This window comes from Saccopteryx leptura, chromosome 2, assembly GCF_036850995.1.
Source record: "Saccopteryx leptura isolate mSacLep1 chromosome 2, mSacLep1_pri_phased_curated, whole genome shotgun sequence".
NCBI lineage: Eukaryota > Metazoa > Chordata > Mammalia > Chiroptera > Emballonuridae > Saccopteryx > Saccopteryx leptura.
In genome coordinates, this window is record NC_089504.1 from 115,888,536 (window position 1) to 115,910,700 (window position 22,165).

Here is a 22,165-nt window from a genome sequence, read left to right on the forward strand (position 1 = left end):
TAATGTATAAAAGAAAAGCTGAAATAGAGAAGAACAATAAAACTTATGCAACTGCCTGAGCAAGTATTTTTTGTATGGATGTATAAAAGTCAGCAAATCGCAGAATGTCATTGAAAGTATATATTACATCTAATAGATATGACTTTGTTTCAAAGTGATACACTGACAAACTTTTTTTATAAGTACACCATAAGAACTTATATTTCAAATCTGATTTCAATGTATATGATTATATGAAAAATTGTAATTTAAAAAAGTACTTACCAGGTAAAATATTTAAATAGTTTCTGTCAGCATTTTTAGTCTTATCATCACTTCCTCCATTTCGGTTTCCAGAATCTATTCATATGATAATGCAATGTGAAAGAACATCACAACATATGAAAACACATTACTACTACTACTCAAGCAGTCACAACAGCAAACACTAACTAAGAATCTCTAGGTACCAGTCATTCTGATGCAGGCTTTACATGAATAGTCGCATTCAATTCTTACTTACAAAATGCTTATAACCACAACCTTATGAGGTAAGTACTTTTACTACTTCATTTACATATGAGGAAACAGAGGCTTAAATAGGTTAATTAACTTAACCAAGAATGCACAGGTAAATGGTAGAATCAGGTCCCAAACCTACATACACAGATTCCAAATCCTATGTCTTAACCACATTAGACTTGCCAATACCCAATTTTTCATCTGGGAAGTTCAAGGCACTAAGTTAACAACACATAAAATAACTTTATTAAATACTTGTCACGTGGCCATCTTTATTTTTAGAATCTGAGTCACTGTTTTTGGTATAACTTGTTCAGAACTACAAATGGTTAGCAGTACTAGAAATCACTTTGTTACTTCTTACCAAGCATTACATATAATTTCTTTCAAACAGATATGTAAGACTTGGTTTCAAATCTTTTTTCAGATAGTTAATAGTTATTCTTTGTAGAAGGCATATTACTTAAAAGAATAAATGTTGGTAAAAAAAAAAAAAAGATACATCACAATTGACCACACACTATTACGGTTGAATACTAGTTATTTTACATGCATACATATATTTTTAATAGAAGATACATATGAATTTTATAAGATCTCTAACAGAACTCAAAAATGCAGAATGAATACTCGCATTCAAAATCGCTCTCTTTAAGAAGCTGTATACTTATTCCAAATAAATACAAAACTATTTGGAATGGTCTTCAGCATCAGAAAAGCACTTCAAAAGAGTCAGAACTTCAAGTGAGTAAACTGCAAATACCAAGGGAATATTATGGTTTTAAGAAAGTTCTGAATAAAAATAACAATGCTTTTACCTAAGGACTACTTTGATGAATTGATTGATAGCATTGTACCTTGTAAACACATACATTTCATAATCAGACAGAGGAAGAGCAGAAAGGCACAAAGAGAAGTCTATGTGGCCAGAACCCATATTTAATGTAACAGTTTCTCAGACAGAGCCATGTAATTCATAGCCTTTGCATAAGTGTCTGATCACAGTATAGAAAACAAAAAACCATAATAAAGGACTCTAATATTGTTCACATGGGGTATGAACACACAGAATCCCTACTAAGTAAATAAGACAGAACAGTTCAGTCCATTTCCCTTTCCATACTAAGAAAATAACTATTTTTTCATTTTTAAAAATTTATATAAAATGCACACAAAAAGAAATAGTTTTTGTAGGCTATAAAAATGCAATATAATAAACACAGTAAAGAAGACAATAGAATGTCTTAGAATAAACAGGTCCTTGTGCATCAGGATATAAACGGGTAGCACAAATATGTGGGTGTGCACAGAAAAAGAGAAAGTATTTTCAAAAAACTTCTTCTCTGTAACAACATGCTGGTTCCTCTAAGAGAATTGTCTTTTATAAACCTACTTGTTTTACTGACTCACTTAAACCACAAAATAGTTGCTTGAACAAGAACAAAATAAACACCATGATGTACACACATTGCCTTAACTGTATGTGGTTTAAAAACTTCCTGTCATTTACTGCACACTTTCTATCTCTCACAAATATACTTAGAATCCTCCTCCTCTCACACCTGTCATGATCTCAATTTTCATGTTTTAGTCACTACTAAGAATAATATTAAAATGTTACTGATTATATCAATGCTAGTTTCAAAGAGATGGAGGAAGAAGATGGTAGATGAACAAAAAGACATACTGAAATTTTCCAAATGGTCTGCTGTTAGGGTATGTTACCATACTGGTTTCCTAGCATTCAGGCTGGTTCTGTCATATATAACTCATACTTGTCACAGCAAAGCCACAGTTACCTATAGTGAGAATATTAAACTGGTAGAGCTGTTACGGAGAGCAATTGCTAACTATCCAAATTATAAAAGTAAGTGTCTTTTAATTCAGGAATTTCTCATTAGGAATCTATTCTATAGATAGTGATATATGTGCACGGTTATTCATGCATTGTTACTTAAAATAGCAAAAACTTTGGAGCAGATTAAGTGTCCATCACTAAGAAAATAATTAATGAAATAGCTAGCCTGTAATGAATTAGTACTGGGCACCTGTAAAAAGGTATGAAGATGCTCTTTATGTATTGATATGATGTCCAAGATAAATTATTCAGTGAAAAAAGCACAATTACTCTGTAATTTGAGTCAGAGTTTTTTCTTTTACCTGCTTCCCTTAAGTCTCTCTATGTATACATAGAAATCTGAAGACAGATACTATGTACTTTTCCTATAGCTTTAAAATCATTTTCCAGTAAATTTCCTAAATAGTTAAAAAGGATGCTTATATTATGGACAGAAATAGAAAAAGCAGGACATAGTTCTGGACATAGTAATGTTTTAAAAGAACAGAAAACAATTCTTGTAATTGACTTCATGCTACCTAAGTGGATAAAAGATGTAAAATGTGTATTTGGTGCTACTATTTATCTGTGACCTCAATGCCATCTACAGTGATAATTCTGTCTATTTTAGATATAGAACTTAGGTTGAAATATCAGCAATCTTCCTGAGTGCCTATTTCACATATAACTTTAGAACTGAAATTTAAAAACAGTTTTTGCAAAGGATTTTGCCAAAATCATGCAAATAAAGGGAAAGGGAATGAAGAACAGAATCTAAGCTCCTAAAGACCTTAACTTTTGGCCTCATCTGTGGTGGTACAGTGGATAGAGCATCAGCCTAGAACCCTGAGGTCACTGGTTCAAGTCCCTAGGCTTGCCTGATCAAGGCACATACATCAAGCAAGCAATGCACAACTAAAGTGAAGCAACTATACTTCTCACTCCCCATACTCCTCTTTGTAAAATCAATAAATAAAATCTTTTAAAAAAAAAGAAGATATTGAATTTTGTTTTTATTTTCTTTCTTCCATCTCTCCACCAGTACAATTTTCTGTATTTCAATGATAGCCTACATGTTATTAAAGTGTGTAGGGATATAACATACGGAAAGTAAAATTTGAAAAAATTTGAGTTTCACTGACCATGTGATTCTTTCAACTTATTCCTGCGCTGGGTTCTGGCATAAAGCACTACCTGCTGGACAATTTCCAGTTGCTCTTCAATTCGGGGAAAATGGAAGTCAGTGCATTCTTGGCAAACTGTGGCAAAATCTAAGGAACACAAAACATTTACAGACTTTAAAAGAGAACTATCAATTATTAAGTATTTACCTACAGGCAAGGAGATCTGGTGAAACAATATAAAATTCACAAGTATGATTTCTTATACTTGTCCTTTCAATTCTGTCTTATGAAGTTAGGTTACAGCAATTTTGTTTTGCTCAGAAACAATTTCTTAATCACTCAAAAGAGTAAATAAGGAATAGACAAGGAATGTGAATGTAATGCCAAGCCTTCTTTAAATAAAACAATACTTTAATCATAATCCAATCCCAAAGAGTGCTAAAATATATAAAGTCTTTATATTTATGATAGCAAATAAACTCTATTCAAGCTTCTTTTAAGAAGTTATATATTTTAAAACACTTTATATATTTAAAACATTTTAAACAATGAAAAAGTGAGTTGTACTATAATGAAAGGTATGAATTTTGCCTAGGACATTTAAGAAATAGGTTATTTAAAAAACAAAAAAGGACAAATGGTTGAATTAAAATTCTCTGAACCAGGATCTGTTTCTAAATTGAAAACTTCATTAACATCTTGATTATTCTTTTTGTTATACCCTGAAACAAGGGCCCTGTAAGAGTATTATTTAGAAAATAACTGAATTTTAAGAAAAATTAAATAATTCTGATGTACCCTACACCATGCTGACAATGAAACAAATCTGAAGTAGCTCTGACTGGGTGTGTTATTGTTTAGTCTACTTCAACTGGGGAAACTACCATTTTATTTCAATGTTTCTATAATTTAATTTCTTTCTTTGTAGGAATAGTACTTAAAGAAGAAATTTAACAAAATAAATTTGTATAATGTTAACATACCTCTTTTAATACCGCTATATGAATTGATCCGATTATCTACTAGTAAAACCAGGCCACAGAGAGATGTGGAGTAAAGTGACAGCGCTGTCTGCAGTCGATGGAGTTTCACACCACTTCGATGATTCCTTTTGTGCTTACAGAAATCCAGCATGTCTGCTCTCAGCAATCTCAAATTATGCATGGTCTTCAACTGAGCTCCTGGGGAGGGGGGTTTCGACAATGATCCCAGACAGACACTTAGCTACAATAATCCAGTATAAGAGGATGCAAATCTCTGCGACAAGAATCCAGATACAGCTGTGCTACAAATCATTAAAAATGGGTCTTGCAATTTTCCATCTTACTAACAATTAATACTTAATCTTTTTATTTGCAAAAAATAATATATAAGCTAAAACAAAAAACTTGTAGCCAACAATCTGTAGGCTTTCTTGGAGCAGGATATATTTTATAATTAAAAATAACAGGTATGTTTTATTCATGTGCTAGGAATTTTTCTTATAGCATTAAAATGATTTTACAAGTTACAATAAATTACAACTACAAAAAATTAATACAGGCCCTGGCCGGTTGGCTCAGTGGTAGAGTGTCGGCCTGGCATGCAGTAGTCCCGGGTTTGATTCCCGGCCAGGGCACACAGCACACAGGAGAAGCGCCCATCTGCTTCTCCACCCCTCCCCCTCTCCTTCTTCTCTGTCTCTCTCTTCCCCTCCCGCAGCCAAGGCTCCATTGGAGCAAAGTTGGTCCGGGTGCTGAGGATGGCTCTGTGGCCTCTGCCTCAGGCGCTAGAATGGCTCTGGTTGCAACAGAGTGACGCCCCAGATGGGCAGAGCATCGCCCCCTGGTGGGCGTGCTGGGTGGATCCTGGTCGGGCGCATGCGGGAGTCTGTCTGACTGTCTCCCAGTTTCCAACTTCAGAAAAATACAAAAAAAAAAATTAATACACTTACCTAGATGAATGGTAAAACTTTCTTCTAACTTTCTCTGTTCCTCATAAATCCTTCCATTTGCTTCTGCTGCTTCTCTGAATTGACTTGGTTGAACTTTAATTTCTTCACTGAAATTAATAAAATTATTGAGTTTCGGGCATGTTTATCAAGAACTTTTCTTAAAGAAAAGAAAGATTTCTGATGAAATGACACAAAACTAACAGCTGGTAGTAGTACTTAATTTATTCCTAAACTTAACCTTAATCCATGATGACAAGAAAGGTCATAAGTACCAAGAGGTTCTAAAATTCTCACTTGTTCTTTATATCCTCACAGTAAGTAGTACATATTATTCATTTTCAGTAACTACAATATCAATTCATATATTATCATTTAATATTTCTAGGCCCTGGCCAGTGGCTCAGTGGATAGCACACCGGCCTGGCGTATGTACATCCCAGGTTTGATTCCCTGTCAGGGCACACAGGAGAAGTGGCCATCTGCTTCTCCGCCCCCCCCCCTTCTCTCCCTCTACGCCTCCCACAGCCAATGGCTCAACTGGTTCGGGCGTGGGCCATGGACACCGAGGATAGCTTGGTGATTTGAGCACTGACACCAGATGGGGGTTGCTGGGTGGATACTGGTTAGGGTGCATGCAGGAGTCTATCTTCCCTCCTCCCACTTAAAAAGTACATATATATATATATATATATATATATATATATATATATATATTTCATAGTGGCTTAAGAGAATGATTAAAAGAAATGACTAACATTACTTTAAGATGACATTTTAAAAAATACATATTGCTTATTAGGATCAACTGTAGGCAAAACAAGAAAATAGGCAAAGTAACTGAAGTAAAAATTAAAACATCAAATAAGGAATAACAAAAAAAGATGAAGTTCATTTTGACGTATTCACATCTTCTATTTCTTTATTATCATTCCTGTATTTTTTTTCCCTCACCAACATTCTCCTCTCATTAAAGAACTTTCTTTGCTCTGCTCTTGTATTTCCTGAAAAGGTTTCTATGGAGGTACTATAACTGTACAATTGTTCAATTTAAATTTCCTGGAGTGCTGAAGATGACAGCAGCCTGGAGTCATCATCCATTCCCCTGACTATATTTTTGGCATAAATCCAAGCAGTCTCATTAGTTTCTCTGACTTCATTCGTACTGGGCAAATATAAACCCAAACTAAATTTATATTAATAAAATATCTCATCTTAAGATGCAAAAAGCCGCAAGAGAATACTGTTTCCATCCTAAAAAGAAAAAGGCATATAATATAAAAAGTCATGGAGCCCATCAAAAATTTGAGGTAAGAATGCAACCAAGTAAACTGAATTCTAAAGTGACACACCCTCCACGGAAAGACAGGACACAACTTTCGTTTCTGGCAGAACATGTGAGAAATGCGTTGCTAGAATGTAAATGGGTAAGAGGAAATAAGCTAAAATTTTACCGAATTCTTAAAGGTCAAGTATAGGTTAGCATGTTAATTTAGAATAGCTATGTGCCCAAGCACAAGGGAAGTCTGCATACATTTGCAAACTCTTCCATCGGCCTTCACTAGGTGCTTCCCAGAAAACACGGGAGGCCAGGCAGGGGACAAGAGTGCCCCTCAGTGGTACAGGTAGAAATGCTGAGAAAGCCCTAAGCCCAAGGCCCAGATATACAGGGCTCGCCCTAGACTGAAGCTGAACAAAGACAACAGAGACCTGTCTCGAACCCCAATAATAAGCCTAGCACCAAGTAATACAACAGTCTACTGCTGGGGGGTCAATCAACAGCAGAGAGACCTCATCTGTGGCAAGGCCTGCTAAGACTACCAAAAGCTGAGCCTGGAGCAAAAGAGAAAAACCTTTTAAAACCCAAAGCCCCACTCTTACCACAAAGTGGTGGCAGCTTACTGCTAAAGAAAATGAAGCTTGTGATGCATTGAAGGAACAAAAACCAAACTCAGTCTCTTTTCTAACACATACAATATCCAGCATTGAGAGAGAGAGAGAGAGAAAGAGAAAAAGACAAGCAGGCCCTGGCCGGTTGGCTCAGTGGTAGAGCGTCGGCCTGGCGTGCAGAAGTCCTGGGTTCGATTCCCGGCCAGGGCACACAGGAGAAGCGTCCATCTGCTTCTCCACCCCTCCCCCTCTCCTTCCTCTCTGTCTCTCTCTTCCCCTCCCACAGCAGAGGTTCCATTGGAGCAAAGATGGCTCGGGCGCTAGGGATAGCTCTGTGGCCTCTGCCTCAGGCGCTAGAGTGGCTCTGGTCGCAACATAGTGACGCCCCAGATGGGCAGAGCATCGCCCCCTGGTGGGCAGAGCATCGCCCCCTGGTGGGTGTGCCGGGTGGATCCCGGTCAGGCGCATGCGGGAGTCTGTCTGACTGTCTCTCCCCATTTCCAGCTTCAGAAAAATACAAAACAACAACAACAACAAAAAAAAAAAGACAAGCAAACAAACAAACCCACTGTAAACAGATAAAGTAATAAACAAAACCAGAGATGACCCAGATTTTGGGACTGAAATAAAGGGATTTTCAAATAACTATAAATAAAATGCTAAATGATCTAGTGTAAAACAACCCACAAGGGCAGATGAGGAATTTCAACAAGGAGAGAAAACAAAAATACTAGAAATAAAACATGGTATCAGATCAAGAACAACAGATATCAATTCCTTTGACAGGTTCATCAGTAGACCTACAACTCGTATTATGATGCCACCATTACTCTGATATCAAAACCAAATGAAGATAGTATAAGGAAAATGAAACTATATATATATATTATATATATATATAATAGGCACAACTATTTACTATTTTACAGTGAATAATTTACTTATATGTAATATGATATACATTATAATTTATATGTATAAGTTTAACTATAAAACTTCTAGAAGAAAGCGTAGGATAAAATCTTTGTAGTCTTGTTTTAGGCAAAGCTATCTTATCTAAGATATGAAACATTTAATAATTGATAAATTTTACTTAATTAAAATGAAACTTTGCTCCTCAAAAGATACTATTCAGAAAATGAAAGTTACAGAGTGAAAGAAAATATTTGTAAAACACTTATCTGATGATAAACATATCCAGAATATATAAAGAACTCTCACAACTCAATAATAAGAAAGAAACAAAGAGCTATGAATGGAAGATCACATATGAAAAAAGGCTCAATACTATTAACCATCAGGGAAATACAAAGTAAACCACAATGATACCACTTTCAAATCCTGCTAGAATGGCTAAATATCAATGTCAAGTGTTCACAAGGAAGTGGAGCCTCTGGAACCCACATACATTGGTGGTGTAAATGAGAAAATATAAGAAAATAGTCTAGTAGTTTCTTATAAAGTTAAACATACATTACCACATGATCCAGCAATCCCCTTACTAGGTATTTATATGAGAAATGAAAACATACGCATATACAAAGACCTGTGCATGAATGTCTACAATGGCTTTATTTGTAATTGTCAAAATCTAGAAATACCACAAATGTCCATTATGGAGTGAATGAATAAACAAAGAATAACAGAATACTAATGAGCAATAAAAAGGAAAGAACCAGTTATAGATGGAACAACATGAATGAGTCTCAAAAGCATTATACTAAGTGAAAGAAGTAAGACACAAACTGCTAAGAATGGAAGATCCAGTTTAATTCCATTTATATGACATTCTGGAATAATTAAAACTACAGGGACAGAAATCAGATCAGATTGCCAGGAGATGGACAAGAGGAACAAATATTAACTATAAAGGTGCAAAAAGAAAAGAAAGGTGTAAAAAAAAAGGCTATTATCTTGATTGCTGTGATGATTTCAGGACAAATATAAGTGTACAAAAATCATCAAAATGTAAACCTAAAACAGGTCAATTTTAATTTATTTAATTTCTCCTTCAACAGACTTTACTTTAAAAAAACAAAGTCAAAATAAATGAATAAAAGTAAAATACGCCTGACCAGGCGGTGGTGCAGTGGATAGAGCGTTGGACTGGGACGCAGAGGACACAGGTTTGAAACCCTGAGGTCACTGGCTTGAGTGCAGGCTCATCTGGTTTGAGCAAGGCTCACCAGCTTGAGCCCAAAGTCGCTGGCTTGAGCCAGCTGGTCACTGGGTCTGCTGTAGCTCCTCCCCCACCCCGTCAAGGCACATATGAGAAAGCAATCAATGAACAACTAAAGTGCCGCAACAAATAATTGATGCTTCTCATCTCTCTCCCTTCCTGTCTGTCTGTCCCTATCTGTCCCCCTCTCTGTCTCTCTCTGTCTCTGTCACAAAAAAAAGTAAAATATAACTTTTATCAAACTCATATAGGACTTCTGCACATACACAGTTGTGTTGAAAACAGATTTCTGTTGCCCTAGAAAGCAAACTAACAAAGTCATAGTAAAAATATTCTTTTCTGGGAATATTTGGTTTTTAAAATGAGCAGCAGCCTGAGGTCAATATTTACACAATTGAAGTAAATCTATAAATTGAATTTATGTAACTATAGAAGCAAAGTGAAAGACAATTTTTTTCAGCACTAGGTTTTCTCAGCTTCCCTAACTAAATCAGTGACTGTCCACACTTTTGACCACAGTATATAGTATATATTTTACATTTTGGCTCAACACACACATTTATTTATACCCAGGTTCATGCATGATGTGCTTCATTTCCTCCCTATTCCACTGTACTGTTCCATTCCATTTCATTTTATTGTTACTTTAAGAGCCTGACTGGAAAGTAGAAGATCTAGAACGGTCCCTGGCAGACTGCAAGCAGCAGTCTGAGAAACATCACTGTAAATTACAGCAGACAGATGCTCCAGTCCAGCTTCCCCATAGCTTCTCCCTTTATTGTTTTCATCGCTATTTTCATTTGAAATGAGGAGTCAAATATGTTAACATCATGAATGTTATCCCATTTCTGATCATAAAAATTGTTCAAATATTTCTAAGGTGTTGTCTTGGGGAAAACAATAAGGCAAATGAAAATTATAATACTTAGAGAAGAGGAGATATACTATAGGTATCAGGTAAATTGTTTAGTGATAATCTATCTATCTGCCTATTCCCGGCCCATAAATATTTATTGAGTATGTCTTATGTGCCAGTGTTAAGAGCTAGACACTTTATAAGGATTTGGGTGTAGAGTAGAAAAAATAGATGTGGTTTTGTCTTCAATGCAAGACTAATGGGGGAGACTGACATTATACAAATAAAATGCTATTTTTAAATGTTTATAGCACAGGGTGGGGCAAAAGTAGGTTTATAGTTGTTAGTACAAAAATGTTTATTTTTGTATTATATATTAATTATTGTATTATTTTCAATATGAACTGTAAACCTCCTTTTGCTCCACCCTGTATATACCAGCAAATGTTAACAATAGAATTATCATACTGTACTAACTATATTTCCAATTGAATATATTCTAGGATTTGAAAGAAGATATTCTCAAATATATGAATATATAGCCAAGAAATAACATGGGCACTGTCAAGCTCTAGGGTAATCTATGAAACACAACATACTTAGGCTATAATTCATAATATAAGTTATGAATTATGAAAAGTCCTCTATACTATTTTTGCACCTTGTACATGTTCTATTCCTGCACATATCACTTTCTACAGTATGGTTTTATTTACAGGTCTCTCTTGAATATAAGCTCCACATGGGCAGGTATCTTTATTTTTCTGCTTAGAGAGTGCTTGGCATTTAAGATGCATTCAACAACGTTTACTGCATTGAGGGAAACCAGTTTAAAGAAACAAGAGCTAGTACTCAGTGTATTTAGGTATAAACACCTAAGTCTAAGTTCTAGGGGAGAAATAACTATTTTAAACCAACCAATTAATCCCCCTCCCAAATAATCCACATGAAACCTACAAAAGATTTTTTAAATGTATAAAATTACTTTGAATTTTCATTGGTTACTTTAAAAAATCTACAAATAAAAATGTTCAATTTTATAATAAACATAAATTATTAACAATAACGAACTTTCATCTAATAATAATAATATGTGGTTCATACCTGAGGGAGCTGTTGTTGGGGTTTTTTAGGTCTTGATGAAGTTTTATTACCCATTCTTGATACTCTTGCTTTTGGATGGCAGTTGATTGTTTTAATTCATTTGACCACTTATTTTCTAAGTCCTAAAAAAGAGCCAGTATACCAACTAGTTAATCTTTTTACAAAAATAAGTAAAAAAAAAGTAACTCCATATCTAAAGGCCACTATACTTCACTTACTTGCTGGGATTCAAAATGCTGAGCAGCCAGTGAGTTTACATCTTGATCTGTCAGTGATTTTCCCAATTCCTGCATCACCTTTTCCATTTCAATACCTTGTCTAAAACATAAATAAGCAGATCAGATACAGTCATCAGAATTTTAAGGTATATGACCACTTCAAATTCACTGAACAGCCTCTGCAAAGTGAAAATAAAATTTTTGTTTTACAGGATGATGCCCCAGAACTGGAAAGCATTTTGAAGCCTTAGAAGTAGAGATGTGGAAATAATAATAATAATTTCATATAATATCAACATCATTTGTGCAGCTAAGTTTTAATACAAAATTTTAATACAAAGCAGTCAAAATCTAGGTCATTACAAGTTCCATGGCTAATATTTAAAAGTCCAGATACCTTTTCACCTGCAGATTTCTTCAGAGAAGATACTCTGCAATTCTAGCTTGAAGTACATTCTCTATTTATTTGTACATGAGGTACAGCAATTCCAAACCTTGAAAGTTAGTTTATATTATAATCAGAAGCTGCCAATTAGGTTCTAAGAATCAAACCAGTATTAAGTCCTAAGTTCCCTTTACAAAGAAACAGAAAATACTTCTGAAGATATGTTTTAGTTTTACATTCTTCATTTATCCAAATAAATAATGTGCAGAAATTAAATGGTTTTCCCTACAGGAAAAACTAATCAATGGTATCATAAATTCATATAACAGTCATTTGTGGCAGATAAAGATAGAGACTAGATGGGCATAAGGGAACCTTTGGCAGTGCTCGAAATATTCTATTTCTTGAGCCAGATGATGGGTACATGGGTGTACTTACTCTGCAAGCTTAGTGAGCTGTTCCCCTAGAATTTGTTGCCTATTTTGTAATGTTATATTTTAATAAATAAGTTCATTAAAATTCTCAAATTAAAAATGTCTTCTAATATAAATGTTAAAAAGTTTGTTCTAAAATATATTTTAAAAAAACTTAGAAAGAATGAAACAAACATCAAATAACAGAATTTTACATCATTCTAGTTAATTTAAGTAAATTGCTCTTAGAAGCAAGTTTATACTTCTTTATAACAACTGATTAAGATACTTATATGTATATGATAAATGAAATTCATTCATATATTATACATTTAACATTTCTATAGATATGTTCTAGCATTACGTATTCAATACCATTTAGTCTCCTCTTAATTCTAATGAAGGTGACCCCATTAACTTTTTAATAACTATTAGAGGTCAGGTGAAGATTATGCTGGCAAGAAAGATTTTTATTTAAAACAGAAATAACTTAAATATTTATAAATACAAACTTCCATAGCAATATTTTACATTACACATGTTCCCTCTAGTGGATAAAAAGCATCACTACCATGTTTACATTTTGAAAAATATCTTGAATCTGGTTTGCCAAAAGAAGCAAATTTTCAGAAAGGAAAAGGAGACTAATTAATAAGAACTCAATAAATAAAATTTCACGAACATTTTACCCTAAATGTGTCAGGAACACAAGTAGCTAATGATAGAATATTAATAATACATTATATATATACATATTCTATAATTAAGATCTAAGAAAATTTTATTGTATTTCAGATGAACTACATGTATTAGCTCAGTATGTCAAATACAACAATTAGGACAACCTGTATATTATCTTGAACACACTTTGGATAAAAGATCGTTATAACTGCATTGATGCTGTACTCGGAAACTGTCTTTTAAAGATGTAAAATGGAATTAAAATAAAAGGAGAAATAGGAAAATGTCCCTTATGCTGATGAACTGGAGTAAGCACAGAATTCTGGATGAAATTCCACAGACATCAGTGAATTCCAACCTACCTTAAGCATACTATGCACCTTTGCGATAAGTATTATGTACCCTAAGAGGAACATAGCTTATTTTTCTTTTTCAAACTAACAGTTTGGATATGTAAAAGATGAACTATAAAAAGTTGTTTCTAAAATAGATATATTCAAATATTACTTATATTTTAGAAAGAGAAAAAAGCAAAGCCCCATCAAGAAGTTTGGCCAAAGGACATTTCAAAAAATAACACAAACCAAAACAAACCCCTACTGAAAACTATTCCACAATAGAAAAAAAAATGTATCAAGTTTCAGTAGATGCTGAAAATTAGTTAATCCAGCTCCCCAGAAGGGTAACAGAATACTGATGACCACCTATGAAATTTTCTGTGAGGTACAGGGAGTAGGCAGCAACGTGGGTCACAATTTCAAGTAGCTCACCAGCTGAATAAAAAGACCAGTAAAAACTACTGATATAAACTGTAGAAGGCAAAGCTGGGAATTTTTTAATATACCTAAATAGGGAGAATGAATATACTCCCAGAAAACCTAAGATCAAAGAACAGATTCAAAATAAGTTACATTATTTGAAGCCCAGGTAGGAAAAATCAAATGAATGATGTTCAACTAAAGGTAATTAACTAGTATTAGGTAACTATATTTTTACATATTTAAAAAAATCAAATATTTATTTTAAAAATGTATTTATAATTTTATTGGTTACATAATAAAGAACTAGGAAAAAACATCAAATTTTTGTCTCCTGCAGGGACAAAGCTTCAACTATTTACCTGTTGGCAATTACCCATACACGTATCCCATCCAGAAAAAATAAACTGCCTCAAATAGCTAATAAGCAAACTGAAACCCATGGTGACAAATGTCTGAGAACATCATGTTCTTTTGGACAAGAGACAATTCTAATATCTTACTGAATATGAGAATAAAAGGTCCAGAGGAAAATGACTAAATCCATTTGCTTATGATTTTTGTGTTAAGTTTTCTTAGCTATGACAACCCTCAAAATAACACATTATGCTTATCTTCCTAATCCCAGTTTTCTAACGTGAAACTAATGAAGGCCAGAAGCAATGGAACTGATTTCATAATATGTAATTTATTCCTAATACACTTTCACAATCAAAGAAATTTCACATCAGCAACACTAAAAAAAAAACTATCTTAATGCCACATATACCTAACGCCTTAATTAAATGTTTTTAAGGTAATAAATGTTATTAGAGTCAGCTAGATCAAAATGGATTAGTTAAAAGTGTGTCCTGAATTATTACTACAATTATGGAATTACTAGGAAATAGTCTAGAAAGTCACACTTTAAAATAAACAAGCTAGCAATTTTTCACTTACTCTAAAGAAAAAAATGGTAACATTGTTCACATCGTGTATTAAGTAATCTATACAGAATGAATTTGTATCTAATTAAAATATCTTGGAATATTAGTATGTTTTTTCCCTAATGTATATAAGCTTACAAAATGAATCAAAAGAAGCTATGGTCACAGTAAGGTTTTAAACAGGTTCTGAATAGGGAGGCAGTATGATACAGTGCTTAAGAGCTTTAGAGTTAGACTTCCTGGTTTCAAATTCTAGCTTGTCCTTAGACAAGACACTTGACTTTTTTAAGCCTCAGATCCTTCAACTATATAATGGGCATAATACATAGTAGGGTTGCAGTAAGGATCAAATGAGATAGGGGCATCCATTATGAACTGCATGTTTGCATTACCTCCAAGTTCATATGTTAAAATCCAAACCCCGCAATGTGATGGTATCTGAAGGTAGGCTTTTGGGAGGTAATTAGGTTTAGAAAAGGCCATGAAGTTGAAGTCCTCATAACGGAATTAGCGCCTAGAGGAAGAGATGCTAGAGCTCGCTCTAGAAGAGACACACTAGGAGCACACACTGAAGAAAGGGCGTGTGAGCACACATCAGAAAGGCACTGCTGTAAGCCAGAAGTGAGAAGTAGGTTTCTCTTGTTTATGCTACCAAATCTATGCTATTTTGCTATAGTGGCCCGAACTGACTATTGACAGCATCCAAAGCACTTTGTACAGTGCCTGGAACAAAGCAAATCTTCAACAGAAATAAGCTATTCCTCTTTTGAGAAACAAGACTATAAAGCCACCATAATTTATTTAGGTAAATCACTTGAGAAGTTTTATAAACCTCTGAGGATTTTCCAGTTGAAATGATATTTGAAAACACATAATAAAATTAATTTATACCACTAAAGAACTTTTTCTATTTTATTCTTCAATTTTATAACAAAATAAAAACAAGTTTTGCAGGCTACCATATTTGATAATGTACATTTAATTATGATAATGCAAGAAATTTGAAATACCTCTCTCGTAATTTTTTCAGCTCCACATCTCTTTCACCAATCAGTTCTGAGATACTAACAAAGTAATTATGTTCCAAATTTAGGAGTGTTTCAGAGGCAGGAGAATGGATTAGGTCATGGTACACATCTGCAAAATCTTCATCCCAGCTGGGCTCTTCAGGCCTTGCATGCTCTAATGTGGTCTACAAATGATACACAGACATTCTTAAATCATAACGTAGGACTTTTATTTAACACACTACTAGAGAAGTACATATATGATTCCATTTTTATACATCCAACAAGGACAGAAAGACCCTCTATTTATATATTGGTTATCTAGGATTTTCTGAGTATACACACGAAAAATGAAATGATGTAAACCAAGTTGTCATATGGGTTACCTAGAGGGCAGGGATGGGGAGGAGGCTGATGTGGTGGAAGAGATAGGAAGTGTCCACAATAACAAAACAAACAAAGTATGCTATAATCCAATTTCTGTAAAATAACACATAAATTCACAAAGGGATGATCAACAAAATGCTAATGATGGCCATTTCAGGAAACTGAGACTGCTGATGACCTTTGCTTCCTTCCTATTATTATATAATACATAGTATAGTAATTTGCATGTCTGTAATCAGAGAAAAGTTTTCATTATTAAAAAATATATTGCTAAGACATATTTTATAGGCTATATTTTTAGAAAATAAGGTTACCTGTGTGATGATGCAATGACTTTGAAAACCCAATTCATGCATAGAATTTTATATCAAGATAAAACATGCAGTTTTCTTAGTTAGACCTTTTCTAGTATTCTGCTTTCTTCTAAAAATGTAAGCATTCTCTTAGGCACGTGAAAACAGCCATCAAATCATAAAGGGACTGAGTAAATACTGATAAACAACAAAAACAAGAACATGCAGAGATGCAAAACAGGGATACCCTCAGCACACACACAAATCCATCGACCATGTTATCTAACAACCCACCTGTCACCCTCATTCACTGAAAGCTTTGGCACTAAGTTCACATACTTCCTTCTCTGCTTCACATCCTGTCATCAACCTGATCACTTGAATGTCCAGGTAGATAACCCATCTCATGTCTTCTTACTTCCCTGAACTCCTTATCTTTAATAAGTCACCCATTCTCCACCCCACCTCAGTCACCCATTCTATATCATCACTAGGAACAACTCAACCTCGCAAATTCAAATGGTCTCTGACTATAACCTCAACCGAGATTTCTCATTCAGTTACTCCCAGGCAACTGGTTCTTCAACCTCATCAGAACCTTCACTCCACAGACCCATATACTTTCTCATTTTTACCAGCCATTAAATTAGCAGCTCCCACCTACCTTCACTTTCTTCCCTATGCAACCTGAATTCCATGGTCCAGAATTCTCTTGACTGTTATTCTTTCTCTTGCCCACCTAATAAAACTCTTAAAGTCTTACAGTCAGGCTGTAGAGAGCTGCAGCAGAAAAACTACAGAAACTCTCAAGTTTACGGTGGCAGTTTGATTTGACTCTAACCTTCCCCTTCAATGATGCCTGGCAACCCTATCTTTCTCTGGTCAGTTTTTCCCTTAAACATCCAACTATCTCATCAGTTCCTCACCTCATCCAAAAACATGACCTGTCTTTATTAGTTCTTGATAAAGTAGAGCAGGAGAAGAAAATACTGTCAACTTCTGTTACCAAAGTAGCAAAATTTTCTTTAGTTGATATTCACCCATTTTTTCTTCCTTTCTGCTCTAGTGAAAGAAGTGTCCCTCCTCCCAGTAAAATTCTATCCCTCCCAGTCTTCATCTCTACCTTAAAACAGACGTCTGACCCTGTGTCCCCACTTTGCAAGTGTCTCATCCTTCTCCATACTGTCAAACTTCTTGAGTTATGTGTACTCATTCTATTTCCAGACTCCCACACATTCTTAAAGTCACAGAAATCTAATTTCTGCTCCCTCCAACCTTCTGAAACTGATCTTGCCACAGATACAATTACTTGGTAAACCCTATGAATATTATTGAGTCTTTTCCCTGTTTATCTTCTCTGCAGCAAGACACTGTTGACTGTTCTCTTTTCTCTTTACTTTCATGAAATCATACACTTTTGCATTCTTTCTACATATTTGGCCAGTTCTTCTTTCCTTTGCAGGGTTTTTTTGTTTGGTTGGTTTTTTGGGGGGGGGGGCAGTGCAGGTTCTTCTTCCTCTGTTTCTCCTTTAAGTCAGTGGTCCCCAACCCCCGGTCCGTGGGCCATTTGGTACTGGTTCACAGAGAAAGAATAAATCACTTACATTATTTCTGTTTTATTTATATTTAAGTCTGAACGATGTTTTTTTAAAAAAATGACCAGATTCCCTCTGTTACATCCATCTAAGACTCACTCTTGACGCTTGTCTTGGCCACGTGATACATTTATCCGTCCCACCCTAAAGGCCGGTCTGTGAGAATATTTTCTGACATTAAACTGGTCCATGGCCCAAAAAAGGTTGGGGACCACTGCCTTAAGTGATAGTGTCTTTCCACTTATTTGTATACTCACTCATCCATTATTTTGCCTTCCATCTATCCCACCTATCCAACACATACCAAAGCCCTATTATTTGCAGGTACTGTGCTAGATACCAGCGTTATCATAGAGAATAAAGTAAGACAATACACAACTATACTGCAGGGTTTTGTCAGGATTCTGTCCAGGCATCTAATCTCATTTTATATAATCACCCTGCAAAATTTCAATCATCCCATGTCTTCAAAATTCACCTAATATAAATGACTTGCACACCTGTGTCTCCAGTCCAATCATCCTTCCTGAGTGCCAGGTCTACATAGCTAAGTGCTTATGAGACATCTGCACTTGGGTGTCTTATAGGCACCTCACATTCAATAGGTATAAAATTCATAGAAGTCATCACTTTCATGCAAAAACTTGCCTTTCCTCAAATTAATGGAACCACCATTCTACCATTTACCCAGTAGTCCAAATCAGAAATCTGGGCCAAGAGATCTTTTACCTTTTAAGTTTCATCTTAAATGTTACTTCCTTAGAGAAGAGTTCTCTACACCCACATCAACTAAGTTCTCACTTCCTATCTCTCCCCCTTCATACTTCTCTATGATGGCACCCTACTTATTTCCTTATAACATGTTTACAATTATAAATTAATCATGTACTTGTTTATTAACTTTCTTCTTCACTACCAGTATATGAGAATGAGGACCAAATTTGTGCTGTTGATATATCCCTGATGCACAGCACAGGGACCATATACAGGATCTGCTGAATAAATGAATAAAAAATCATGTTATCTTTTTTATCCCCACTACCACTATCTAGGCCAAGATTTCATCATTTCTTCCCTATAACTGTAACAGCCTTCTAACTTATTCCAAATTTCTCCCTTCTAAGATGTTCTTCACATTAATACACTGAACTGATCTTTCTGAAATGTAAATATGATCTTCTTACTGCTCTGCTAAACACCTTCAAAGCTGCAACACCTTCAGCATAAAGACAAAACTCCAGATTTTTGCAAGATTCTCTTCTAGCCATTTCAACTTTCCTTCAGTTCTTCTAATGTGCCATGGGCCCCCTCGCCTCCGGGCCTTTATATAAATATATGCTATACCCTCTGCCTAAGTTATTTTCCCTCCACTCCCCCAGCATACACCTTTTACCTACCTATTTCCATCATCTTTCTGATCTCACCTAAAATTCTCTCTCCTCTGGGAAACTTTCCCAGAGTTCTCTAGACTAGAATAAGTGTGCCTGCTTTGTGCTCTTGTAGCACTTACCTCACTCCACTGAATTTAATTGTAATCTGTCTCCCTGTTAGACCATAACCTCTGTGAAGGTGAGAATTGTGCCTATTTTGTTTTTGTTATATTCCAAGTGCCTAACACAATTATCTGATTATAAGAGATGCTCAATATCCACTTGCTGAATGAATGGATACAAAGAGAACTAAGAAGAAAATACACTGAAATGGAAGATAGGGCACTATCAAAAATAAACAGCCAACTTCCAATTGTGTCAAAGTTTCCTCTGTTTCCCTTTCCTTACCTTTTCAAATTCACTGCTCATTATTTAAAGAAAGAAAGAAAGAGAGAGAGAGAGAGAGAGAGAGAGAGAGAAAGAAAGAAAGAAAGAAAGAGAAGTCTAATGCAACAGCAAAAGATATAGTAATGATTAGAAGAAAGAGTATAATTAGAATTTTAGGGACTAGAAGCAGAAAAAGAAGACAAGCAATAAATCCTCTGATGGTAGACAAGAAAAGAAAATGCAGAATAAAATAGAATTACCCTACAGAGTAGTAATTAACAGTCACACACACTCTAGTAAACCATCAGAACATCTTTATACCATATAAGTACATGCATTAAAGCCCAGCTCTGTGTATCAAGGACCATAGTCCTCCACAAAGAACATTGCTTCTGTAACAGCAGCATACTCAGCACATCTCTGCAGCGATGGGACAGCTAGGTCTCCCTCTGTAGCACTGCCCCCTTATACTATATAAAGTCACTTATATTTATAATGATGATCCAGGGTTAACAAGAAATTAGAACTGACCTTGATATACCATGCTTAAGAAAGCAAGAAAATGTATACGTTTTAAAAAGATTTTCATCAAAAGGTGGTTAAGATAAAAAATTTCATGCCTTAAAGTATGTTACATCTCAAATATTTAGTAAATGCATTTATAGAAAATGGAGCTCATTTCTTCATAACCCTAGGTAACTGGTATTACTCTTATGTAAACAGTCTGTTATTTCACCTCTTTTTAATGCCCCCATTACTCGTCTCAAGGTTATCAATCTCCTGTTTACCTATATGTTGCAGAGATGCTTATCATCGTTCTGTCTCATCTATGTCTTTTAGGGGTTTATTTATTCAGTTTTTAAAACTTTTATTGAATTTATTGGGGTAACACTGGCTAATAAATTATACAGGTTTCAGGTGCACAGTTCTACAATACAACATCTGTATACTGCACTGCGTGCTCGCCACCCCAAGTCAAGCCTCCCTCCATCACCATCCATCCCTACTCCGATATCAGAGTCTGCTGCCAGTCATATTTGGGTTCTTCTAATCTCCACAATGCTGCGGCTCTTAATCTCTGCCAGCCCTTTTGTAATCTACTACAGAGTTCTCTTTTCTTTTTCTAACTCCTTCCTTTTAGTCACCAATTTCTGTATTTCTTGAGCTTGTAATAGGCTGGTTGGCTTTTTATAATCTTCACAGCCAGTGAGAGTCCAAATATATCCAGTGGATATAGGCATATTTGAGCCTTTTCAGTTATTTTCCTGACTGTCCAGATCTCCTTTTTTTACTGTTAGAAATAAGTTTCTTTGCATTCCTTTCCTTAATTCTTTAAAGATGAACATACTGCTACAGTTCCTGAATCATGGCATTGCTGGAAATCAGAACTCTACAAAACAAAAAGTGCTATATACCTACTAAATTTGCAGAGGGTGGAATAGAGTACTTGCTCAATTGATACTGATGATTTTAATTCACTGTCAATCTGTAGTCCTGTGATTAAGTTAATAAGTATAAAGTGTTATTATTTTGTTACATTGATGTTACTATTGTTACTATTATTAGGTTCATTAATCTAAACGATTGTCAAATTCCTATTTTTAGAATGGCTAAAGCACAAAAGAATAAGTAAAACCGTAAGTTTACTAAATATGGTAATTATTACTTATGAGATAAACAAGCAAGTATTTATTGACCTAATATTCAGGAAGTATTCTCTTTTGTCACACAAAATCAGAAATAGGAGAGGTTCTGCTTCTACATTTTGTATAAAAGAGCGAACGTAGTGGAGGAAATGCTTTCTTCAAGAGTTCTTTCTTGACCATTCCTTCCTTCAACGTCTCTATATGCTCCTACAGTGTCTACCCGATCCTAACCCTGACTGCACAGTGTTATAAGAGCCTGTATATTCCTTTCTATCTTCCTACTAGATTGCATGCTTCCTGAGGGCAGACTTCTCAGCTGTACACCTAGCCCATTTTAGAGGGACAAAAAATATTGGTCGAATACATTAAGTGGAATTGTTCTTTTAATACATTTTATAGCTCTATCTCTATTTATCAGCAGAAAGGCTGGGTTTCTTTAAATTGAAATTATCACAAACATATCTTTTTAAATAAAATAGTTATATTTTAGGCATTTAAAATAATATGTGTAAGTAGTATCATCTATTACATAAACTAGAAAAGCTTTCTGGGCACAGAGCAAACTCCTTAGAAAAATAAGTATGACCTCATAAAATTGATTTCTTTCAAATTCTCATAGACTGAGTTGCCTAAAGTGGAATATAATTCATTCATTACAGCTTGTAATTATTAAATTTG

At 34.8% G+C, this 22,165-nt stretch overlaps 1 protein-coding gene across 1 annotated transcript in view; it reads right to left on the reverse strand.

Annotated features, from left to right (window-relative positions):
* FERRY3 (FERRY endosomal RAB5 effector complex subunit 3) overlaps positions 1 to 22,165 on the reverse strand; it is a 50,208-nt gene that overhangs the window by 22,921 nt on the left and 5,122 nt on the right. Inside the window, exons 4-10 of the mRNA XM_066368612.1 lie at positions 15,813 to 15,994; positions 11,640 to 11,739; positions 11,422 to 11,543; positions 5,396 to 5,502; positions 4,446 to 4,643; positions 3,481 to 3,609; positions 265 to 339 (exon numbers count right to left, since the gene is read on the reverse strand). Of these exons, the coding sequence (XP_066224709.1) occupies positions 265 to 339; positions 3,481 to 3,609; positions 4,446 to 4,643; positions 5,396 to 5,502; positions 11,422 to 11,543; positions 11,640 to 11,739; positions 15,813 to 15,994 (913 nt within the window). The remainder of the gene's footprint in view (positions 1 to 264; positions 340 to 3,480; positions 3,610 to 4,445; positions 4,644 to 5,395; positions 5,503 to 11,421; positions 11,544 to 11,639; positions 11,740 to 15,812; positions 15,995 to 22,165) is intronic.